Source organism: Xenopus laevis, chromosome 4L, assembly GCF_017654675.1.
Source record: "Xenopus laevis strain J_2021 chromosome 4L, Xenopus_laevis_v10.1, whole genome shotgun sequence".
NCBI classification, from domain to species: Eukaryota; Metazoa; Chordata; class Amphibia; order Anura; family Pipidae; genus Xenopus; species Xenopus laevis.
Window position 1 is genome coordinate 12,104,493 of NC_054377.1, and position 25,973 is coordinate 12,130,465.

Below are 25,973 nucleotides of genomic sequence, written 5' to 3' on the forward strand. Positions count from 1 at the left end.
GAGGTTATTTCCCCTTATTTATCAATACATTTTCACAAAAAATTCCAGTGTGGGGAAAAAACTAGAAAAAAATGTACAAAAAATTGGAATTATACAAATTTTTTCAGATTTTTGCCTGAAAACCACAAAATTTGGGATTTTTTGCACGAAACCCAGAACAGATCAGGATATCTTCGGGACTTCTTCGGCCAACTTATATACAACCATGGCAGGTCTGAGATGCCGGATTTTTGGATCCTCAGGGCAGGCCCAGACTGGCCATCTGGTAACCAGATAACAGCTCCCTAACAGAAAATCCTATAGAAAATAAATAATGAAGACCAATTGAAAAGTTGCTTAGAATTGGCTATTCTATAACATATTAAAAGTTATCTTAAAGGCGAACCACCCATTTAAGGGGTCATTTATTTTTTTTAACTATAAAATCTGAATTTTTGGTGAAAAAAAATCCTCAGATTTTTTCTTGATTTATTATACCTCAAGGCAGGTCTGGACTGATAATCAAAATAGGACCTCTGAATGCCAAAAACTTGAAAAGTTTGAGTTTATTATTTTTAACTATAAAATTTGAATTTTTCGTGAAAAAAAAAAACTTCACATTTTTTCTTGATTTATTATACCCCAAGGCAGGTCTGGACTGAAAATCAAAATAAGCCCTGGCATTTCAGGTACAGAGTCCCAAACAGCCCCCTAAATACTGACTTTCTATGCCAGAAGGGCTGCTATAAGTTGCCATAGAAAGTCAGTATTTAGGGGGCTGTTTGGGACTCTGTACCTGAAATGCCAGGGCTTATTTTGATTTTCAGTCCAGACCTGCCTTGGGGTATAATAAATCAAGAAAAAATGTGAAGTTTTTTTTTTTTTTCACGAAAAATTCAAATTTTATAGTTAAAAATAATAAACTCAAACTTTTAAAGTTTTTGGCATTCAGAGGTCCTATTTCGATTCTCAGTCCAGACCTGACTTGAGGTATAATAAATCAAGAAAAAATCTGAGGATTTTTTTTCACCAAAAATTCAGATTTTATAGTTAAAAAAAATAAATGACCCCTTAAATGGGTGGTTCGCCTTTAAGATAACTTTTAATATGTTATAGAATAGCCAATTCTAAGCAACTTTTCAATTGGTCTTCATTATTTATTTTCTATAGGATTTTCTCTTTATATTTTTTGCCATCTGCTGCTGATTCTTTCCAGCTTTTCAGATGGGGGTCACTGACCCCATCTAAAAAAAACAAATACTCTGTAAGGCTATAAATGTATTGTTATTGCTACGTTTTATTACTCATCTTTCTATTCAGGCCTCTCCTATTCATATTCAAATCAATGTATGGTTGCTAGGGGAATGTGGATCCTAGCAACCAGATGGCTGCAATTGCAAACTGGAGAGCTGCTGAATAAAAAGCTAAATAACTCAAGAACCACAAATAATAAAACATGGAAACCAATAGCAAATTGTCTCAGAATATCCCTCTCTATATCATACTAAAGCCACATCAGTGCTGTAAAGTCTACCTGCCAAGCTTCTGCCACTCCTTCTGCAGAGCTACAAGAAGTTCTATCACATTAATCCTATTGCAGATAAAGGAGACCATAAAATGCACCTTGACATGGTGATGTAATAGAATCACATGGACTTGAATCCAATAGCCCTTATTCTTATTTAATAAACTATAAGGCACTAAATTTTGGAATACAGTCCCCTGCCTTCCCCAGATCCCCGTCACAGAATCGATGTTCGGTTCTTTTCACCGATGTCTCTGTAGCTGATGTCAATCTTGGGAGGCATATTCCTGATAGGCTGGGGCATTGGCTTACATCTGTTCTCAGCCTATTAGAACTTTGACCCGCCTCCAAGTGCATCAGCTGCTAAGACATGAAGGATAGGAGACACAAGTCCATAGCGTGGGGTCTGTTTGAAGTTTATTTAAAGGGGACCCGTCACCCAAAAAAATTATTCCATATCCAATTTTATCATGTTAGTCAAGCAAAATGAACTTTAATTACACTGTATAAAGTATTTGAATCTTGTCTGGGAATTCATAATTATAACAAGCAGGCAGGAGCCATTTTGTGGACACTGTTATTAAGACAAGTCTTGTATCATCTGAGAATCTTGTTTGTGCACCAGAATGGGGGACCTGATGTCCATCCCCATGTCCTGGCTACACAATTAAATGGTGAAGAGAATGGGGGAATGTGGGGAGAGCAGTGACATCTAGGAAGTGCTGAATGGAAAGTGAAAGTAATTGCCTAATGCATAGAGGAGGGGCAGACAATATTTGATTGACAGCTGAGATTTTTAAAGGAGTTTACAACAGCTATGAATGCTTTAATAAAAAAAGAAGAATTTGGATTTCATATTTAATTTGAAAAGGACTTTTCTTATACAGCTTTTTATGTCTGGGTGACGGGTCCACTTTAAGGGATAGTGAAACATTCCTTATATGGAAAAAAATGTCCCTATCCCTTTAAATTTATTACAGGAGATTGCGGATACACATTTTTGGGTTTCGACCAGTGAGGATTGTGTTCAGAATCTATTACTCTTAAATCATGTTATGTAAAGTATGACGTGTTTTTATTTTTTAAACTTTACAGGGACAAAGCTTTAAAGCGACAGACACATTAATGATGTGGAAAGTGTTACTATCACTTTAATTTATTTCTACTCCTTCATGACATCATTTCCTGGCACTTATAAGCCAATCCCCCTCTCTTATTATTTTTTTTTTAATAAAGGTAGCATAGGTCTGTCAGCTGTTATTTTGAGCTCAAAAATTATTTAGAATTTCTAACTACCTGGAAGCTCCTGACTGGAGGAGAGCTCAACCAATCAGCAGCTAGTCAGCAATATTGTTTCAGATTCTGCAGACACAATGACACTAAAAAGAATGCAGCCCTTATTGAGTTTCTCCTACTTAAAGAAATGCTAAAAACACTAAAAATTGCTTTAAAAAATAAATAAAAACGTAACAAAAAATGAGTGTTTTAAAGGAATGACAATATAATGTAGTGTTGCCCTGCACTGGTAAAACGGGTGTATATGCTTCAGAAACACTACTATAGTTTATATAAACAAGCTGCTGTGTAACCATGGGGGCAGCCATTCAAGCACAGGATATACAGTAGTGGGAGTTCCATATTGTGGGAGTTCCATGACCTGTATAAAAACACTCGGCCTTCGGCCTCGTGCTTTTATATGGTTTTGAAACTCTATAACTTCTAATATTCCTATATTTTACAGTAGGGGGTACTTTATTCACTATAAATTATATTGTGAATAAAGTATCCCCTCTGGTAAATTATAAGGATATTATAAGTAACCAAAGAGTTTCATGACCATATAAAAGCACAAAACCGAAGGCCGAGTGTTTTTATACAGGTCATGGAACTCCGAGGTGACTTCTAATATCCTCATATTTTGCAACAAGGGGCACATTATTTATTATAATACACAAGTTTCAGTGAGTCGTGACAGAAATGACATCACTACTCAACATTTATAAGGATATAATTTACAAGATATTCATGGCTCTTGTGTAATATATATATATATATATATATATATATATATATATATATATATATATATATATATGTGTGTATTACTTTGGTGTTACTGTGTAGTTGGGAGTTTACCATGCCTGAGATTGAATAATGCAAAGCAGCAGCAGAATGCACAGAGGCATCAGGAACTGTCCAGTGTATTTTTTTTTTAAAGTAACAGGGCAAATAGATGATGTTTCAGTGACCAGCGACAGTTAAAGGACCAGTAACATCAAAAAAAAATATTTAAAAATTCGTTTGTGCACAATGAAAAATAAACACCAATACAAATGAAACTTTTAAAAAGCAAAGCCTTTATTAAGAAATAACTTACAGAAAATCCACTTCCTGTCCTCTTCAGAAACGGCGAAAAGGCAACCATCCACACTGCATCGATCGATTTCTCCTCCCTGGCTCCTCACTGACAGGCATCCTCCTCCCGGCGTCCAGCAGCAGCTGTGTATCAGGCTCTTCACTCCTTTCCCCTGGATCGGCTTCCCTGCTCCGCTCACCTCCCTCTCTGTCTTCCTTCCTCCCCTGCTCTACTACTCTGAGAGAGACATGCGGCGCCTGATTTCAACCCAGGCAGAACAGAAAGGCGCACGTTACAGGCAGTGTCACAGGCTCTCCTCTTCACCGTTCATCGGCAGCGATAGGGTTAATCCCAGGCCAGTTCCCACGTGGGAGGGAAGGGTTTAGGCAAGGATGGCTCACTGGAAGGAGAGCCTGTTACGTGCGCCTTTCCTGGATTGTAATCAGGCGTCGCATGTCTCTCTCAGAGTAGTGGAGCAGGGGAGGAAGGAAGACAGAGAGGGAGGTGAGCGGAGCAGGGAAGCTGATCCAGGGGAAAGGAGTGAAAAGCCTGATACACAGCTGCTGCTGGACGCCGGGAGGAGGATGCCTGTCAGTGAGGAGCCAGGGAGGAGAAATCGATCGATGCAGTGTGGATGGTCGCCTTTTCTGAAGAGGACAGGAAGTGGATTTTCTGTAAGTTATTTCTTAATAAAGGCTTTGCTTTTTAAAAGTTTCATTTGTATTGGTGTTTATTTTTCATTGTGCACAAACGAATTTTTAAATATTTTTTTTTGATGTTACTGGTCCTTTAACTGAATGACAGTAATTAAATAGAGGAGATGCCATTCTTTGGAGTGAATGAAGCCATCAGCATGTCACAGGCCGACATCGTGACTGGCGGGTTGAAACTGAACAACAGAAACAATCTGAACGTCCCATGGTTAAACTGTACTAAATATATTCCACTTGGATTCATTGTTAAATCTAGTGTTCTCTTCAGACACAAAAAAATGGTTTTGGAAAGAGTATTGGTTTCTCTGCTTATAATACTCAGGCCCCTGACTTCATACTAAGCAGCGTATAGTTAGATTAAAGGAACAGTTCAGTATAAAAATAAAAACTGGGTAAATAGATTTCCTGTGCAAAATAAAACATGTTTCTAATATAATTAGTTAACCAAAACTGTAATGTATAAAGGCTGGAGTGACTGGATGTGTAACATAATAGCCAGAACACTACTTCCTGCTTTTCAGTTCTTTGAGTTAGTCAGCGACTTGAAGGGGGGCCACATGGGACATAATTGTTTAGTGAGTTTCCATTGATCCTCAGCATTCAGCTCAGATTCAAAAGCAACAGCTATGACCCATGTGGTCCCCCCTCAAGTCACTGATTGGTTCCTGCCTGGTAACCAATCAGTGGAAAGCAAGAGAGCTGAAAAGCAGGAAGTAGTGTTCTGGCTATTATGTTAGACATCCAGTCACTCCAGCCTTTATAAATTACATTTTTGCCTAACTAACTATATTAGAAACATTTTTTATTTTGCATAGTCTATTTACCCAGTTTTTATTTTTACACTGAACAATTCTTTTAATGAAAAATAACGAAGGAGATTCAGGCTACCGGCTGGCTAACTACCTTTTACTACCCTCTGAAGCAATGCAGTTGGTCCCTTTAATTCTTTGGACATCGGTTGTCTTTATTTTCTCTTCACGGGAAGCCCTTTCATAGGACTATGGAATGGCCGTTACCACGGAGGTTGCTGGATTGAGCTTAAAGGTACAGGCACCGGAAGCTGCTTCCATTATTCAAGGTTATGCCAATAAGAACTGCAAGTTGGTGAGCAAGAAGCGGATGCCGCTGGTAACCGTTACCACGGAGGTTGCTGGATTGAGCTTGAAGGTGTTGGCATCTCCTTTTTTATAGTGGTCTCTGAAGACATAAATGCAGCCGTTGCAGCTGGCGATTTTCCATAAGGAAGGCCGGGAGCTCCAGGCCTCTGGGAGACAGAGCCGTGTGAAGCTGTCTAATAGAGGATTGTAACAGACCAGAGAGTCTCCCTCTGCAACAATAAATACCAGGTCTTTGTGTACTGCGGCGTGCATTCGCCCGGCAAATGGTAGGAGGTAAGGCTTAACGTGGCATTTTTCTGCTTTTGTATCAAAGCACTGAATAAGGCGTGAGGGTTTCGTGAAAAAGTCCAGGTCGTTCTCCTCACCCCCCATCAGGTAGATTTGCCCATTGAGATTAACACCGGCGGCACCGGAGATGGCAACCTCTAACTGACTCGTTTCTGTCCAGACATTGTCCTGCACTTTATAATAAATCACCACGTTAGACAGCGAGTCCTGCAGCGTTTTGCCTCCCAGGGAATAGATTGAATCCTTGCTGGGGACAGACACAAGCGTGTGCTGCAGGCGGTCGCGGGGAAGCGGGGCACAACGCTCCCAGTCCATGGTCTCCATGTTACATTTCCACATTCTCCGAGGGATTGAGCCGCCCACCACATATAGATCAGAGCCATGTTTGCAGGCGGCAGTGATCTGGTGGCACAGGCTATTCTGCCCACTTACACTGATGGAATCATCCTGAGCACAGTGCAGGGAAACCGCAATGGAATGAGTACGCGATTCCTCCTTTCCAATCAAGTAGATGTGCACATTCTCGCCAATCTCCTGCACGAGAAAAGGGTTTCTTTGTAAGAGATTCAAATATACCAATACATCATATTCACAATAAACTCAGGCAATAAACTCTAAATTGGACCAATCGAAATGTATTAAAAAAATCGAATTCTCTCAGCTTTGGAGAATTGAATAGACCCGAAAAATAAATTCGATTTTTTCTCTGAAAAAAACACGGATTTCAGGAAGGCTGCAAACATCTCCAAATTGACCTCTCCCTTTGATTTATACAGCAGGTTTAAGGTGGCAAATAGTCGAAATTCTGGTTTTTAAAGGAGAAAGAAAGGTTCAAACTAAGTAAGAAGGAAAGTCGAAGTTTCCGCACACGAGTGCTTTAAAAATCCAAAATCTTTAATAATGGGCACAAAGCACATCTAGCTTAAAACTAAGTAAGCTTTATCAGAAAGGTCCACCTAAATATACCAGTAAACCCTCAAAGTAATGCTGCTCTGAGTCCTCTGTCAAAAGAAACAATTTCTTTTCCTTCTATTGTGTACTCATGGGCTTCTGTATCAGACTTCCTGTTTTCAGCTTAAACCACCAGGGCTAGGGCTTGAGCATGCTCAGTTTGCTCCTCTCCTCCTCCCTGCTGTAATCTGAGCTCAGAGCTACGAGTGAGCAGGGAGAGACTCAGGCAGGAAGTTATGTCACACCAAGCTAATACTGCAGCTGCTATCCTAAACAAACAGAGTTCTAGAGCTTTTTACTCAGGTATGGTAAAACATTCTACAGAATAAATATAGCATTTTAGCTTGCACTATTGCAGCTAATCTATTGCCATATAGAGAGCTATGCACTCAGTATTCACTAGAATGGATGTCAATTAACTGACACTGACTATTCGTAAGAGTGTGTATTTGACACCCTCCACCTACTGTGGCTTTTTAATGTGAATGTTTTTTAAGGCAACAGTCCTGCACTGATGAAATTAAGGAATGAAGTGTGTTTGTAAATATTTGTGGCTATTAGTTTTAATAATATGAATTAAAAGTGAAGTTTTAATGCCAGTATAGTTTGTTGTCAGAATATACTTATACTTATCACCGGAACTGGTTTTCATTTGAACTAGGGATTGTGTCTCTGATTCTCAGGAGCCACAACCCATAGCTCTCTATATGGCAGTTGTATTTATGTAATTATAGACCTGCGGGTGTAACAACCTCTTTACTAAATGCTCTATTAGTTTATGAACAGCTAATCTATTAGCAATAAACTGCCTCTTAAGCTTTCCTTCTCTTTTAAAGGGCCAGAGTATGATAAATCTCGAAATTCGAATTAAAATGAAAATCGAGTTTGGACTATTCACAATTTGAGAGTTTTGACCAAAAAAAAAAAGCTAATAATTCAAATTTGAATTTTCACTTCGACCCTTAAATAAATTTGCCCCTAAAGGTGGCCATACACGGAGAGATCCGCTCGTTTGGCAATGTCACCAAACGAGCGGATCTCTCCCCCATATGCCCACCTTGAGGTGGGCAATATCGGGCTGATCCGATCGTGGGCCCTAGGGCCCAACGATCAGATCCTAACGATGGCTAACGGGCAGTCGGATAGCGGGACCGCATCAACGAACCGATGCGGCCGCGATCCGACGGGATTTTTAGTCCCGTCTGATCGAGATCTGGCCGACTTTCCTGTTGTGATTACCTGCCCCAATGTAGCCAGTAAACCTCATTCCTATGTGAACCCAGTCACCTGCTGTTGGAAAGATACAGACTGTTCTATCAGGCTTTTGTGCTTGAAGTCAAAACCATCACCAGGAATTCAGGCAGTGGGTGTGAGGGCTGCATCAATAAATTGCTGCGGTCCTTGATCCGACGAGTTTTTTAAACCTGCCTGATTTGGCCAGATATCAGTCAGGGCCCCATACACTGGCCAATAAGCTGGCAATTTGGTCTGCTTTATGTGTATGACACACAGTGGTTTTTACTGCCTCCCACAGCTCTCTAACTTGACGGGTAAACACACAGAACCATATGTGTGACCCAAAAATACTCTGTTAAAGGAAAACTATACCCCCTGAACAATGCAGGTCTCTATAAAAAGATATTGCAGTAAACTGCTCATTTGTAAAACTCTGCTTCATGTAAATAAACCGTTTTCATAATAATATACTTTATTAGTAGTATGTGCCATTGGGTAATGAAAAATTGCCATTTTAAAAAACAAGGGCCGCCCCCTGGGATCGTATGATTCACGGTGCACACAAACAAACCAAACATGTTAGGTCACATGCGCCAATTAACAGAGCTGCAGTTTTTCTGGTCAGGTGGTCTCTGTTGATCTGTTGCTTAAATATACATTTTGGGGGTAAAGTTTTCCTTACTTTACTTTACTTTAAAACACTTTAATTTTTTGGTGTTACTGTTCCTTTAAGACAGTGATGACCTGTCTTTTCCACTAGCACAGCCAGGAAAGACTGGGGACACAAAATAAGGAAAGAGCCACAAAACAACTGCTAACTCATAGCAAGCGAACATAATAAACATAATAACTGCATTCTTTCCCGGTACTTGTAGGGGGGTTCAAGAACATCATGAACCGTTCCCAAATTAGGATAACAAAGACATTTGCTGCATGTCAGCCAGTAAAAATGTCCTCCCCTGTAAAGCTTTTGTGGTTGCCGAGTATGTAAATGAGAGGAGAAAAAGGACAGATGGTATCTGGAAGTTGGATCTGTCTACAAACTTTCTGTCGCTTCCTCATGCTTCTCCGCTCAGAGAAAAGAAAATAATATTCAATATTTCCAAAGGGTTTTTTCTTCTTCTCTAACATGACTTTTATGGCAGAGACACGCTCAGATTCGGGGAGATTTAGTCGCACGGGACAAATCTCCTCTTCTTCCTGCCGGCAAGAATGTAAATCGCCAGCAGGATGTTTTCCGAATTGAGTCGACTTTGGAAAATGAATCGCACTGAATGTCATCCCGCAGCGATTTACACTCTAGCCAGTGGGAGGCAGTTTGGGGAGATTAGTCTCTGGGCAACTAATCTCCCTGAATCTGAGCTACCAAGGCAGTTAATTGCCAATAGATTAGCCACAACAGTTTCCATACCTGAGTAAACAGCTCTAGACGCTGTCTCTGTTTGTTTAGGATAGCAGCTGCCATATTAGCTTGGTGTGACATCACTTCCTGCCTGAGTCTCTCCCTGCTCACTCATAGCTCTGGGCTCAGATTACAACAGAAAGGGGAGAGGGAGAGAGGAGCAAACTGAGCATGCTCAAGCCCAAGCCTTGGAGGTTTAAGCTGAAAACAGGAAGTCTGATACAGAAGCCCATGAGTACACAATAGAAGGAAAGAAATGTGATGTTTCTTTTGACAGAGGACTCAGAGCAGCATTACTTTGAGGCTTTACTAGTGTATTTTTATAGACCTTTCTGATAAAGCTGACTTCATTTTAATCGTTCTTTCTCCTTTAATGGCTTCCACACCGTCACACAAGTATGCCAGGTCTTCATTTGCGTTGTTCCTTCTGAGCATCAATTCTCAAATGCTTTCGCTCTCTAGACTTCTACCAACATATCCAGCCTCATTTCCTTGTTGGCAGGAGGAGTGCAGTTAAAGGAGAACTGCACCATAAGAATGTTTATAGCTGATCCTGAATATCTGGCCCACCACCAAAACATCCTGCATAATTAGTGGCAATTCTTCACCGCAAATTACAACGACTTTTTTAAAAACCTGATTGCGGCATCTAATAGTGCCAACTTACAGTCGCTGCCTTCCAGCAGGATGAATTATGGGCTGTTTGCAGTATGACGGTTAGTTGCCGCGATTCGTTTCAAAAGTCGAAGTGACAAATCACCACATGTCTTAAACTTCAAAACTTAAAGGGGAACTATCGCGAAAATGAAAATTTAATTTAAGCTTCCTCATACTGAAGGAAGAAACTTTCTAATTACAATTACAATAATTTTTTTGTATATTATTTATAGTTTTTGAATTATTTGTCTTCTTCTTCTGACTCTTTCCAGCTGTCAAATAGGGGTCACTGACCCAATCGAAAAACAAATGCTCTGTAAGGCTACAAATGTATTGTTATTGTTACTTTTTATTACTCATCTTTCTTTTCAGACTAGGGATGCACCGAATCATCTATGCAAATTAGGGGTGGGAAGGGGAAAACATTTTTATACTTCCTTGTTTTGTGACAAAAAGTCATGCGATTTCCCTCCCTGCCTCTGATTTGCATGTGCAAATTAGGATTCAGATTCGGTTCAGCTGGGCAGAAGGATTCTGCCAAATCCGAATCCTGCTGAATCACGAACCAAATCCTGGATTCGGTGCATCCCTAATTCATATTCCAGTCTCTTACTCACATCAGTGCATGATTACCAAGGTAATTTGGACACAAGCAACCAAATGGCTGAAATTGCAAACTAGAAAGTTGCTGAATAAAAAAACAAATAACTCAAAAACCACAAATAATAATAATGAAAAAAAAATTGCAAATTGTCTCAGAATATCACTCTCTACATCATACTAAAAGGTAACTCAAAGGTGAGCAACCCCTTAATATATGCATATATTGCAAAGTCCTTTATCTTCCTGAGTGCTGATCACTTCACAACAATTTATTTAATCTCATATTAACCGCACAGATATCTAAATTCCTTCTATTAGTACATTTGCAGATTTCACATTTCAGTAACTCGCAACTGGTCTCAACTATAATACACTATAGGTTTTACCTTGCAACCTAAGGGGCATATTTACTAACAGCCATTTTTACTAACAGATTTAGGTCTTTACTTACTTTATCTAGCTGCTAGGCATCTTACCTTTAGGCTAGAAAGGAGCACGTCTGAGAACTCTTCCCGTTCTTCCTTGTTAAAGTTGATCCAGTTTTTGATTGCTGTCGTTGGATTCTGGGAACAAGGGACTCCATCTGTTATGAAATAGAGAGCAAGAGATGTAAAGGCAGCTTCAAAGGAATGTATTAAAGGGTACTGAAAATTAACTCGCAAACAATCATCAAGACCTTATTTTCTATTCACTGTAGCGTTAAAGGCACAGTGACACTTTACTGATTTGGCTGAAAAATGTCACTATGCCTTTAATAAACAACCCTGCTGTTCCATGGTACCAAATTGTTAGAACCCCTTAGGGCAGCGACCCACGGTCAGATTCAGAGAGATTTGTCGCCCGGCAACAAATCTCCTCTTCTTCGGGGCGACTAATCTCCCCGAACTGCCTTCCCTCCGGCTAGAATGTAACTCGCCGGCAGGATGGCACTCGGAGCGCTGCGTTTTCCGAATTCGCCTGAAGTTTCCTCATGAGGCAACTGGTTCTGAAAACGAAGTGCTCTGAGTGCCATCCCGCCGGCGATTTACATTCTACCTGGAGGGAAAGTAGTTGGGGGTGATTAGTTGCCCGAAGAAAAGGTGATTTGTTGCTGGGCAACTAAATCTCCCCGAATCTGACCGTGTGTCTCTGCCCTAACAGGATTGCCAGGATAGCTGAATAATAATACCATGCAGATATGATTTAAGCAATTAGAGTCACTGGGGAGGCTTGTCTAACAAATCGACACCCACCCCCCAGTTACTGACGCTCTCCTTTTCTTTTAGGATCTGGCCATACAAGTGCAGATTCGGGGAGTTTAGTCGCCAGGCGACAAATCTCTTCTTCCCGGCGACTAATCTCCCCAGTCTTCTGACGGCTAAAATTTAAATTTCCTAGGGGCAGGCACTCGGAACGCTTCATTTTCCAAAGTCGCCTGTAATTGCCTCATGAGGAAACTTCGGAAAACGAATCGTTCCGTGTGCCTGCCCCCAGGCAATTTAAATTTTAGCCGGCAGGAGGCAGATCGGGGAGATTAGTCACTGCGAAAAAGAGGCAATTTAGTGGCCTGCGATAAATCTTCACTACTGCAGGCGACTAATCTCCCCGAAATGCCTTCCCACCTGCAAGAATGTGACGCTTATGAAATCCCACCAGTGATTCACATTCTTGCAGGTGGGAAGGCATTTTGGGGAGATTAATCACCCGCAGTAGAGAAGATTTATCCCAGGCTACTAAATTTCCCTGTGTGCCATCACCCTAAAAGTATATATAAACTTTGAATATATTTAAAGGGGAAGTATTGCGAAAATTCAAATGTTCGATAAGCTTTGTCGTATCGAAATAAGAAACTTTGTAAGTACAATCTATTAATTATTCTGCATCGTTTTTTGAAATAATCAAGTTTATATTCACTATCCCTCTCTCAGCATCAGTTTCTCTTCATTCTGTCTTCATTCAGGAGTTGGGTGTCAGATGAATGGTCCAATATATCTTATAGGGGGGCTCCTTTTGCTCAGATCAATTAAAGCTCACTCAAATAACTGATTCCAATACAAACAAAATCTAACAAAATAACTGCCTTTTGCGCAAATCCTGCATGTAGAGAGATATGACGTCTGGTGATTTTAATAGAGTGAGCTCTAATGCATCTTCTAGGCAAAAAGAGCCCCCCTTTAAGATATATTGGATCATTCATCTGACACCCAACTGCTGCATGAAGGCAGAATGAAGAGAAACAGATGCTGAGAGAGGAATAGTGAAGATAAACTTGAGTATTTCAGAAACAGTACAGAATTTTTATTTGATTGTATATAGAAAGTTCCTTATTTCAGTATGCTGAAAAGTTATATAACATTTTCGCAATAGTTCCCCTTTAATTAGATATAGATTTATATAAAATACAGTCAGCACATAGTAAATCACCTTTAAAAGTGACATAAAGGGAAATAACTTTACACTACAAATATACAACATGCATAATTTTAAGACAGGGGTCACCGACCTTCAATAATATCTCTCAGCAGCCGCAAGGGCAAGTTAAGGAACTCCTCTGAATCATGTATCTGGGAGAGGTGGGTTTTGGCGCAGTGTTTGGCCGCCGTGTATAGCGACGAGTCGCTGTGCTGATCCGCCAGCCACATGATCTGCAGACAGTTCTTCACCTGGACCGTCCGAACCAGGAAGCGGGAGCATTCTTCAAACAGAGCCGTGAGCTGGTACATATCTGCCACCTCGTATGTCTCTTGCAGCTCCTCGATGCGCAGTTTCACCGTACCGTAGTAAATGTAGTCCACCAGCAGCTGAAATATGCTCTCACTTACGTCATGGAGCTGGATGACTTCATTCCTCCCCTCTTTCAGGTTGGAGGCAAACATGGAGCGGAAGAAGCAACTCTGGGAGGAGAGAATCAGCCGGTGGAGCTTGAACTCCTTTCCTTCTACAAGAACAGTGACATCGGCAAACAGCATCTCCTCCATGCACAGCTGTATGATGCTATGGGCCATCCGGCTGCTGTGGGTGCGGTCAGTGAAGGTGTACGTCACAAAATAATTCTCATCGGTGGAGTTAGTGAGGCTCTGAGCCTCCTCACAAGGTTCCATGCTTGATTCCAAACAGCACCCTGTAAAACAAAGAAAGTCCTTTAGAAACTGGATTTTCTTACAGTGTATCTGCTTGAGCCTAGTCCTATTTTATTGGTTCCATATTCATTATCCATAGAGAAACACTCCATGGGTTAGTTACAGAGGTCATGTATTTACAGTATGGTACTTTGTGTTTCAGGGCTACTCTATCTCTATGGTAAGTGTTAAGTGGGAACTGTAGCCACTAGAGGTTGCTACTCCACTTATAGATGCCCCCATAAACGGGTGGCTCACCTTAAAAAAGGAGGAGGAAAGCTACTGAAGCATTTTATTGCCAATAGATAAGCCACAATAGTGCAAGCTATAACATATAGTTATTCTGCAGAATGCTTTACCATAACTGAGTAAACAGCTCTAGAAGCTCTCTCTGTTTGTTTGGGATAGCAGCTGCCATATTAGCTTGGTGTGACATCACTTCCTGCCTGAGTCTCTCCCTGCACACTCATAGCTCTGGGCTCAGATTACAATAGAGAGGGGAGAGGGAGAGCAAACTGAGCAAGCTCAAGCCCAAGCCTTGGAGGTTTAAGCTGAAAACAGGAAGTCTGATACAGAAGCCCATGTGTACACAATAGAAGGAAAGAAATGTGGTGTTTCTTTAGACAGAGGACTCAGAGCAGCATTACTTTGAGGGTTTACTGGTGTATTTATATTCTATTATTATTATTATAAGTAATTCTTTATGGAAACAAAACCAGCCTATTGGGTTTATTTAATGTTTGTATGATTTTCTAGTAGAGTAGACTTCTAGTAGACTTAAGGCATGAGGATCCAAAAAAAACATACAAAAAATGGTGTGAAATGTAGGAAAACTTAAAATCAGGGCATGAAAAATTGAATTCTTACTGTATTTGCATTATATTTTAATGATGGAGTCTTTGGAAATTGTGTATAGTTTCCCCATACAATCTCAGGTTTATGGTTAGTGTCCAACAGCTTTCAAAGGCACTCAGGCATCATATTCACTGATGTATGTTTTTTTTTTTTTGTAGTTTTTAAATAATATAGCTTTATGTTCAGCAGCTCTCCAATTTGGAATTTCAGCATCTATCAGGTTGCTATGGTCCAGTTTATCCTAGCAACCAGGCTGAGGTTTGAATGAGATACTGGAATATAAATAACATAGGCATGAATCAATACCTAAGTAATAAAAATAAACAACTTTAAAATTGCAGCCTCATAAAGCATGCCTGCCAGGGTCAGTGACCCCGCCCCACCATTTGAAAGCATGAAAGAGGCAGAAGAGGAAGGCAAATAAATCAAAAACTATATAAAATTAAGGCCAAAAGAAAGATGTTAATTAAAGGTGAACTACCCTTTTAATTCAAATTAGTTTATAATCAGGACAGCCCATCAAACTGAATGTATTAGTGGGATGCCTAATTTTTTTGTAATCTAATGTGACTCCTCCTTAAAGCATAAAAGCTCATTTCCAGTTTCACTAGTGCAACAAAGCTGTGGTCAGAGCCCTATTTTCACTATAAAGCAACTCAGGGGCATGTGCCTAGGTCTGCAGCCTCAGGGTGCCATTATAAAATGCTGGATGTTATTCTTTTAGCAAGAGGTCTGTCCAATTGCACTCGCATAGATAGAAAGGCCTCAATGTCATGTTAGCCTTTTAAATTAAGGCTTTTATCGGAGTGTGTATAAGAATTAGTTTCCACACTTTAGGATGCAATTTAGGAGCCTTCAGTGCAGCGCGGGGAGAACTTGCCTCAGGTATCAGCTTGTGGAACTCTACAAGGAGCCCTCCCCAATAACTTAAAGTGTTGAAATTCAATTCTTTTAACAAGATATTTGGCAGAGAGATATGATCTACCCTTGTGTTCCTCTCTCGTCCCAGTTGGGGAGCAAAGGGGAGGTGAGGGACCAGTATGGAAACCTCCAGCAATAATAATCCCACAGTATTTCAGGGCACAGGGAATGTGGAAATAACAGAGAGAAAAGTAACATATTTACATATAATGGCACAGAATACAACACAAGCTTGAAGTGTTATTTATAAGGTGTGTGTGTGTAAGTGTGTAGTAAGTGTGTAGTAAGTGTGTGTGTGTGTGTGTAAGTGTGTAGTAAGTGTGTGTGTAAGTGTGTAGTAAGTGTGTGTGTGTGTGTGTAAGTGTGTAGTAAGTGTGTGTGTAAGTGTGTAGTAAGTGTGTAGTAAGTGTGTGTGTGTGTGTGTGTAAGTGTGTAGTAAGTGTGTGTGTGTGTGTGTAAGTGTGTAGTAAGTGTGTGTGTGTGTGTGTGTGTAAGTGTAAGGCATAAGAGAACCCCTGGTCTGTGCCTCTTGCTGTAGGGATAGGAAGCGATTAAAGGCCAAGTAGCACAGACAATAATACATCATTTCACAGGAATATGACACTGATATAACATCCCCATCCCCTGCACTATAATGGTGCTGATAACTAGTAATGATTTGGACACAAGGAGAGCACCCCCCCCCCAACATCACAAGCAGCCGCTGTTGCAACTCCCAGCCAACTCCCAACAACCCCAGTCTGGCTTTACTGTAGTTCAGTAGAAAGCAGAGAGCCCAGGGATGCCCAGCCCCATTGTTTACAAGGAATAGGAGACATGACAGACAGAGAGCAGAGTGTGAGGGGTAACAGTGTGGCCTGAGTCTGACACCGGCTTCTACTCCCCTCTGCCTCCTTTTGTGGCCAACCCCAGCTATCCCTTACGCTGTAATTCGATGCCCAAAAAGAGGGGTTCGCTGCCCTTGTTCAGATAAATACCGTCCCCCGCTGTTCGCTAGTCCTGCCCTCTGTGCCCGGAACTCTCCTGCACGTGCTCACACCCACCGGAAGTACTCGAGCCCGCTTCTCCGACGGACCTGACAGGAAGAGTGACTTCCGCCCCGCTGCTTGTCCTTGTCCTTCCGCCTGACCGGCGCTCAATCCATGATGTTGGCTGGGGTGCGGGCGGCCCGCGGGCTTTTCAGGGGAGGTGAGTGAGTATCAGGGACGATTTATTTGAACGTCTGGCTGTCACTCACTCTAGTGTTCAACTGTTGCTCTGACACTGTTTGCAGTGCACATCCGAGGGTCACTGTCTGTAGTGCCACTGTCACAGTCTGTAGGGTCACTGTCTGTAGGGTCACTGTCTGTAGTGCCACTGTCACAGTCTGTAGGGGCCACTGTCTGTAGGGTCACAGTCTGTAGGGGCCACTGTCTGTAGGGTCACAGTCTGTAGGGTCACAGACTGTAGGGCCACTGTCATTGTCTGTAGGGGCCACTGTCATTGTCTGTAGGGGCCACTGTCATTGTCTGTAGGGGCCACTGTCTGTAGGGCCACTGTCTGTAGGTCCACTGTCTGTAGGGCCACTGTCACAGTCTGTAGGGGCCACTGTCATAGTCTGTAGGGGCCACTGTCATAGTCTGTAGGGGCCACTGTCTGTAGGGCCACTGTCTGTAGGGCCACTGTCTGTAGGGCCACTGTCACAGTCTGTAGGGGCCACTGTCACAGTCTGTAGGGGCCACTGTCATAGTCTGTATGGCCACTGTCTGTAGGGCCACTGTCACAGTCTGTAGGGGCCACTGTCACAGTCTGTAGGGGCCACTGTCATAGTCTGTATGGCCACTGTCTGTAGGGCCACTGTCACAGTCTGTAGGGGCCACTGTCATTTTCTGTAGGGACCACTGTCATTTTCTGTAGGGGCCACTGTCTGTAGGCAATGTAATTATCCTACCGCACACCTGTAGTTCACCAATCCTGCAAACTGGTGGTGCGTTCCTTCCGTTGACCCGGCCGGGTCCCTTAGCAACCAATGTGTAAAAGAAACGGATCCGCACACACACTGATTAGTGCAGTCGGGGATTATCCCCTTTTATTCAGCCACCAAACATCGATGTTGATTGATGTTTGGTGTCTGAATACCTATACCGGTGTGTGTGCAGATCCGTTTCTTTTACACATTGGCCACTGTCTGTAGGGCCACTGTCACTGTCTGTAGGGCCACTGTCTGTAAGGTACAACTGAGGGCTGAGATTCACTTGCTGTATGTGACATGTTTAAGTAAACCAGAATACCCCTAGCAATGATTACCTGACTGTAGCCTCCCCTGTGATTTGTTTGTGCTAATTATCACTTTGAGGACACTGGGGACCAGTTCCAGTCAATGACAGAATATCTGTGTAGCTTCTGTAGTGGCTGTATGTTTTGTTTTTTTTCTTGCAGCAACTGCTTTCCGCTCACTTCCACAAGTCCGACTGGAGGGCACGACGACAGAGTCAAGACGTGAGTTCCAGCCTTTTTATAATAATGCTCTTTATTTTCTTGTAAACCATAAAGTAGCAGTTGCCTTGTGGACAGAATGCAGCACTGGGTGCCGTCATAGAATCAGAGCTTTAGGCTCAGGTTTAGTAATCCTTTACTTCATTTGTCATCTTTTTAATATAATCTGGCTCTTGAAATGATGTATGAGAAATACTGGGCCCACTACATGTAATAAATTGGACGGTACTGACCTAGAGCACTGGTTGTCTGACTTTCTTAGAGGGGCAATCTTTGGGCAGAGCCCCCTTATCCCATAACAAGGGAACAAGTATAAGGGAATATTGGTGTATCCGCTGTATTTCCAAGAGTATAATAAAAGTGTTCAAGACCAAATTTCTTTCAAATTGACTTCCCTACTTGGGCTTTCATGGTTCTATGAGCGCATTCTCCCCAAATCTTAAATTGGCCCTCAGCCCCCCCCCACCAGGGGTGCCAGCCCCACAGTTTTGAAACCAGCCTTTCACATGGTAGAAGATATTATTCTAAAGACACCTTTGTTCTTAATCCACTGGATGTAACATGCTATGAGCCCAACAATGCAGGGGTACAGCAGCAGATACAAAGACTGCATGAAAGAGGTGCAGACAGAGGTGCTTAAAGGGGTTGTTTACCTTTAAAACAAATTTTCTTTTTTTATTATTTGTGGTTTTTGAGTTATTGGGCTTTTTATTCAGCAGCTCTCCAGTTTGCAGTTTAAGCAATATGGTTGCTAGGGCCCAAATTACCCTAGCAACCATGCATTGATTTGGATAAGAGATTGGAATATGAATAGGAGAGTCCTGCATAGAAAGATGAGTAATACAAAGTAGCAATTACAATACATTTGTAGCCTTACAGAAAATTTGTTTGAGATGGGGTCAGTGACCCCCATTGAAAGCAGAAGAGAGTCCAAAGAAGAAGGCAAATAATTCAAAAACTATAAAAAAAGTAAATAATGAAGACCAATTGAAAAGTTGCTTAGAATTAGTCCTTCTATAACATACTAAAAGTTAACTTAAAGGTGAACCACCCCTTTAATGGTTTGCTAGGGCCTAGAGTACCAGGGAAGCTTGCACCACCATCAATGCCTGTAAGTAATACTAACATGGAATTTCACATGACTGTACTCAAGTGATTGATAAACAATTGCAGCAGCACTCCGATATGTGAAAAAAATTCTTTATTCGTGCAACAACGACTTTATATAGATTGTACTCAAGTGATTGAAATACCTTTATTTTAGCTGCTTTAGGGCACATAGTAGCAATGTTTCAAGCTAACAAGGCCCTTTATTGTTAAGCTAAAAAGCCATCCAGAGAATGAGTGTAATGTAATTACGCTGAGACCCTCTCTCACTACCTTAGCTACAGTGAGGCCAGAAAGCAAAGTCCTGCTGAACCAACTCTCGGCCTTCGGGGAATATGTGGCGGAGATCATGCCCAAATATGTGCAGCAAGTTCAGGTGAGTGCAATTCAGCATTTTCATGTAGGATATTTTAGCACATGCATTTATAGTACAAATGTTGTACAGGTACAGGACCTGTTATCCAGACTGCTCGGGACTTGGGGTTTTCCGGATAATGGATCTTAATGTAATTTGGATCTTCATACCTTAAGTCTACTAGAAAATCATATAAACATTAAATAAACCCAATAACTTGGTTTTGCTCCTAATAAGTTGGGAACATGTAAAAGGTACTGTTTTATTATTACAGAAAAAAAGGAAATTGTTATTAAAAAATTTGATAAAATAGAGAGACGGCCTTTCCGTAATTCAGAGCTTTCTGGATAGCACATTTTTTGGATTACGGAACCTGTACTATGCAGAAAAAGCTTCAAAGATGACATACTATTTTAAATACCATATCTGCAATGGAGCGGAGACAACCATTCCTGCCCGCACCTACTTACAGGTCTTGGGTACTGAAAGGGGAAAAGGTAATGTCCCAAGAAATATTCTTGATGTAATTGTCCTCTCAGTTCTTACGGACCAATTGCTTTGGGTACTTAGTGCTGCTAAATCCTTTGCCTTGCCAAAGCGGTAAGAGGGTCAATCAGAGATTGTTCACCAAAAATAAAAACTTTTTCCAATTACTTTCTGTTCTACATGTGTGACTGTTTTTCTTTTACCTTGTTTTGTCTTTCTAAAGCAGCTTTGGGAGAGGGGTCGCAGACTCTGTAAACATTTCTTATCTTTGTCCCTGCTGAGCAGAATCCCTGGGTTTCATTACAGACAGCTGTTAGAATTGATACAATAGTTGCTAATACTCCAGAGATGCTGCTGAGAAATGGATCAACTAAATGTTGTAACATTGTAACAGTTCAGAGTCTGCACCTCAATTACTGAGCTGCCAGACTCAAACACCAGAGACACGAACATTCAACTTGAAAGGAGATGTTTTGCGTAGAACATAAGAACGTACCAGTTCGTTATACTCATTTAGATGGAAAAATTGTGCTTTAGAAAGTAGTGTTTCAGGCTGTTTTATTGAATATTACTGCAAAAACTAGGGATGGACCGAATCCACTTTTTTGGATTCAGCTGAACCCCTGAATCCTTCACGAAAGATTCGGCCGAATACCGAACCAAATCCGAACCCTAATTTGCATATGCAAATGAGGGGTGGGAAGGGAAAAACATTTTCTACTTCCTTGTTTTCTGACAAAAAGTCACACAATTTCCCACCCGCCCCTAATTTGCATGTACAAATTAGGATTTGGTTCGGACGGGGAGAAGGATTCTGCCGAATCCGAATCCTGCTGAAAAAGGTCGAATCCCGAACCGAATCCTGGATTCGGTGCATCCCTAGCAAAAACCCTGATAATCCTTCTCTTCTGTTTCCTAATTTCCCAGGCTGTTCAGGGGAGCTGGCAGTCCTGCAGCGGGGTCGGGTACCTGCGGGTTACCCGCAAAAATCTGCGGTACTCTGCAAGTTGGGTTTGCAGGTCTTCTCAATAGCGAGTTTTACTCCTTTTTTTTCTGATCACGCCTACTTCCAATGATGTCACTTCCAGTTTACAATGACCGCACTTCCTGTTTCTTGATGGTCAGCGGGTTGTGGATAAGGTACTTGCAGGTCGGGTAGCGGGTCCAAGCCGGTAAGTGTGCGGGTTGCGGGTCGGGTTTGGGTTTAAGAAATTGGTTCCGCACAAGACTCTAGCCAGCGGCACTCAGCTCACTGCACTGGATAGGAACAAATCAGCAGCTAGCAAGACCTGATAGGGAACTGAAGCCTGTCTGTGCTTGTGTGACTGTAGGGCTGTGATTGGCCCCCTTCTACTGTGCTTCTGGCAGGGACCGTTGGGACACGCCCACCCTTCATTTGAAAAGGGGACCAGTGAACATCTATAGGGAGCTCTAATAAAGGGGCTATTTTTAAAGATATTAATTTTTAACACCATGTTAAAGCAACACCATATATTACTTATAATTACCTACAAAATGAGGGTTTTTTCATTTATCCTATATGTCTCCTTTAAACTCCTTTTCGTAAAATCTGAAAACAATTGAAAAAAGTGTTTGGAAGGTGAAAACGAAGCGGGCAGTAAGGTTGGTTATTGATTTGTTTCTGCGATACTTTTGCTCAACTGTTGAATCCATAACTCTCCTCCCAGGTGACCTGTAACGGAGAACTGGAGGTCATGGTTCACCCGGATGGCGTTATACCAGTCCTTGTATTTCTTCGTGACCACACAAACGCCCAGTTCAAATCACTGGCCGACCTGACTGCTGTCGATATCCCGGCGAGAACAAACCGCTTTGAAGTAAGTGAGATGCCTAAATGTCACATTTCTCCCCACTTTCCTATGCCCTTGTCCCCCTGTTGTAGTAGTTTTCTACCTGTCTTTTCAGATCGTGTACAACCTTTTGTCATTGCGGTTCAACAGCCGCATGCGAGTGAAGACCTACGCAGATGAGCTGACTCCTATTGAGTCCGCTGTGCCCGTCTTCCAGGTTGCAAACTGGTATGAGAGAGAGGTAAATCAGGCTAAGGTTACATACACTTCCAATCATTGACTGAATGTGTCTTATAAATACTTATAGGGCATTTTCATTGGTTTAACTTGCCCTTTAAAATTTGCTTATTTTTTTTTTCCTTAGGTTTGGGATATGTATGGTGTGTTTTTCGCAAACCACCCTGATCTGAGAAGGATCCTAACAGACTATGGGTTTGAAGGGCATCCCTTCCGGAAAGATTTCCCACTGTCTGGATATGTGGAGGTGGGTTTGCCTTTTTGTATAATAAATAAAAAAAAAAAAAAAAAAAAAAAGCTTGGGAAGGGTGCAGCTTCCACAGAAGTTGGTACAAATACATAATACATGTACTGTACGTGCTCTATTTAAAGGAGTTTTTTTCACCTTTAAATTAACTTTTAGTATGATGTAGAGAGAGAGAGAGATTCTGAAATAATTTGAAATTGATTTTCATTTTTTTATTATTTTTGTTTTTTGAATGATTTAGCTTTTTATTCAGCAGCTCTCCAGTTTGCAATTTCAGCAGTCTGGTTGCTAGAGTCCTAATTCCCCTAGCAACCATGCATCGATATGAATAAAAGACTGGAATATGAATAGGAGAGGCCTGAATAGAAAGACGAGTAATAAAAAGAAGCAATAGCAATACATTTGTAGCCTTACAGTGCATTTGTTTAATTCAAGATGGGGTCAGTGACCCCCTTTTGATTTAGCTTTTTATTCAGCCGCTCTCCAGTTTGTAGTTTCAGCAATCTGGTCTTTAGAGTCCAAATTCCCCTAGCAACCATGCATTGATTTGATTAGGAGAGGCCTGAATAGAAAGAGGAGTAATAAAAATTAGCCCATAGAAAGAGGCTGCTCTGATGTTCTTCTGCTTAGGAATAAAATTAGAAACCGTTCTCACATCTTTCCTAAGCAGAAGAACATCAGAGCAACTTCTTTCTTTCTCCTGACAACTTCCTTGACTACTTGGTGGTCAGACTGGTGGGAAAATGACCAGCAGGTGGCGATGTAGCAAAATTCATTCATATTAACAGTACCTGTATCCCTTAATATCTTGGAATTAAAAGGAAATAAATGATGAATGTAAATACAAAAGTGCTTAGAATAGCCCTCTCATCAATCATACATTCACTTATTTTAAAGGTGTACTTATCCTTGAAAACACTTTCATTTTTGGTGTTGCTGTTTCTTTAAGGGAGGGGGTAAAGCCTATAATTTTTGGCAGACAGTATTATGTGTGTAGCAGGGGGCATGTACATATTTTGAAAGACTTTACACTGCTGAAAGTGAATTGTATGGTATAAGTCAGAACGCTGTCTGATTGGATACGGTACCCTCTGATCTAGGTGCGCTATGATGATGAGGTGAAACGAGTGGTGGCGGAGCCCGTGCAGCTGTCCCAGGAGTTCCGCAAGTTTGACCTGAGCAGCCCATGGGAAGCCTTTCCAGCACATCGTCAGCAGCCTGAAAGCCCAAAACTGGAGCCTGGAGAAGCCAAATAAGCCTCCCGCAAGTTGCGCTCCAGATATTTACCAGTTATTTATGTACAATAAAGGCCTACATTTTGTGGTTTCATTGGACCATGTATTCTGATGTGATGCACACACAGCTTTATATATATAATCTCTTCCTTTCCCAGCCAAATTCAACAAAGAGTTTTTGTAGCCTGTGTCATTTTCCTTAAAGGGATATTGTCATGGGGAATAAACACAACACGCATCAGTTAATAGTGCTGCTCTAGCAGAATTCTGCACTGAAATCTATTTCTCAAAAGAGCAAACAGATTTTTTTATATTTAATTTTGAAATCTGACATGGGGCTAGACATATTGTCAATTTCCCAGCTGCCCCCAGTCATGTGACTTGTGCTCTGATAAACTTCAATCACTCTTTACTGCTGTACTGCAAGTTGTGATATCACCCCTCCCCCCCCCCAGCAGCCTAACAACAGAACAATGGGAAGGTAACCAGATAGCAGCTCCCTAACACAAGATAACAGCTGCCTGGTAGATATAAGAACAACACTCAATAGTAAAATCCAGGTTCCACTGAGACACATTCAGTTACATTGAGTAGGAGAAACAACAGCCTGCCAGAAAGCAGTTCCATCCTAAAGTGCTGGCTCTTTCTGAAATCACATGACCAGGCAAAATGACCTGAGATGCACCTACACACCAATATTACAACTAAATACACTTGCTGGTTCAGGAATGAAATGTTATATTGTAGAGTGAATTATTTGCAGTGTAACAGTGTAATTTAGAAATAAAAACTACACCATAAAAATCATGACAGAATCCCGTTAAGGCTTTTTAGATCTTGGATGGGATGGAAACGCTCTCTCAGCTTATCTGTGTAGATTTGTTACATCACCATAGAAGGTCACTAGAACCTGGTATAGACGTTTTTGGCTGTTAATGTGCAGCATCTCCTGCCGTCGCCATATTGATATTCATCCATGGGAAGCTCGGTGTTGTTTGTCAGTATCTGGATCTGCACCATATGCAGATCCACAACACAGATGGACATGTAGGAATTCTAAACCTGAAAAGAATTTTAATTATGCCAAACAACTCATTAGCAGCAATTCACTAATGGTGGGAGCTGTAGTTCAGTACTTAGACATCTGGGTTATTATGATATATACGATGTCCATAAGGTTGGTAGAGATATAGCACAGCTCCATTAGACCACTCTTCTAGGCAACATTAGTTGGTATTACAGGTATGGGATCCGTTATCCAGAAAGCTTCGAATTACGGGAAGGCTGTCTCCCATAGCCTCCATTATAAGCAAATAATTAAAATTTTTAAAAATGATTTCCTATTTCTCTGTAATAATAAAACAGTCGCTTGTACTTGATCCCAACTAAGATATAATTAATCCTTATTGGAAGCAAAACCAGCCTATTGGGTTTATTTAATGTTTACATGATTTTCTAGTAGACATAAGGTATGAAGATCCAAATAAAAGAAAGATCTGTTATCTGTAAAGCCCCAGGTCCCGAGCATTCTGGATAACAGGTCCCATACCTGTACCTTGTACTTGATCCCAACTAAGATATAATTAATCCTTATTGGAGACAAAACCAACCTATTGGCTTTATTTAATGTTTATATGATTTTCTAGTAGACTTAAGGTATGGAGATCCAAATTATGGGAAGATCCATTATCCGGAAACCACCAGGTACCGGGCATTCAGTATAACTGGTGCCAGGGATTCGGAATAACAGTTGCCGGGCCTTCTGGATAACAGGTGCCGGGCCTTCTGGATAACAGGTGCCAGGTCTTCTGGATAACAGGTCCCATACGTGTAGGAGTGTTCTTTTATTGCCCTGATCAAGTCTGACAAACCCCAGCGCTACCACTGGATCAGAGCAAAAGTAACAGATTTGTAAGTAAAGATATTTAGAAAAACAAAGTTACAAAAAAGGTAGAAATAAATGACCAATAAGATCACACTTGGGTTATGTACAACTTTCTCTGTGGCTTCTCCCCACTAGATGGCGCAAGTGTTACACAGTCCCAGCTGACAATCTATGTTTCTCCCTGGTGGATGTTTAATGAGAGCCGTGGATTTATCCAGAGACCCTTCATTTGCTGCACTCAGCTGGGAGCTCACACATTTGACCTTTTCATGTCATTATTCCAAGTGATTCACACAAAACCCTTCACCAAAGCCACGTCTTTCCTCTTCAGAGAAAAATCGGAAGGTCTAGGGGGTTAAAAGAAAAAAAAAACCCTTCTTTAAGGAACCTTGTCTCCAGGTCTGTTCACTTAAAGGGGTGCTTCACCGTTACT

The 25,973-nt window shown here is 41.4% G+C and overlaps 2 protein-coding genes across 4 annotated transcripts; one reads left to right on the plus strand and one right to left on the minus strand.

The window, feature by feature from the left end:
• Nucleotides 1-5,465: 5,465 nt before the first annotated feature.
• kbtbd4.L (kelch repeat and BTB (POZ) domain containing 4 L homeolog) lies at nt 5,466-16,853 on the minus strand. Of its 3 annotated transcripts, none has more exons than XM_018257419.2 (4): nt 16,746-16,853; nt 13,311-13,928; nt 11,305-11,411; nt 5,466-6,513 (listed from the first exon to the last, which is right to left on the minus strand). In XM_018257419.2, exons 2-4 carry the CDS (start codon nt 13,906-13,908, stop codon nt 5,653-5,655), a joined length of 1,566 nt encoding a protein of 521 aa, XP_018112908.1. In that variant the 5' UTR covers nt 13,909-13,928; nt 16,746-16,853; the 3' UTR covers nt 5,466-5,652. The 3 variants fall into 3 exon arrangements, with proteins under 3 accessions (XP_018112908.1, XP_018112907.1, XP_018112906.1); XM_018257418.2 differs by having other exon boundaries at nt 16,680-16,774; XM_018257417.2 differs by having other exon boundaries at nt 16,626-16,764.
• ndufs3.L (NADH:ubiquinone oxidoreductase core subunit S3 L homeolog) lies at nt 16,833-23,746 on the plus strand. Its single transcript, NM_001095028.2, is given in 7 exon segments — nt 16,833-16,890; nt 18,121-18,180; nt 19,563-19,660; nt 21,814-21,963; nt 22,052-22,177; nt 22,301-22,420; nt 23,521-23,746. Coding segments are annotated over 7 exon segments (753 nt in total). The 5' UTR covers nt 16,833-16,847; the 3' UTR covers nt 23,677-23,746.
• Nucleotides 23,747-25,973: the final 2,227 nt, after the last annotated feature.

Excerpts from the sequence above, each read along its gene's own strand:
- kbtbd4.L (XM_018257419.2), bottom strand. The coding sequence starts at position 13,908 with ATGGAACCTTGTGAGGAGGCTCAGAGCCTCACTAACTCCACCGATGAG. Across the intron at positions 11,412-13,310 it reads GCTGAGAGATATTATTGAAG|ATGGAGTCCCTTGTTCCCAG; the intron begins GTCGGTGACCCC and ends ATTTCATAACAG. Across the intron at positions 6,514-11,304 it reads TGCTCCTTTCTAGCCTAAAG|GAGATTGGCGAGAATGTGCA; the intron begins GTAAGATGCCTA and ends TTTCTCGTGCAG.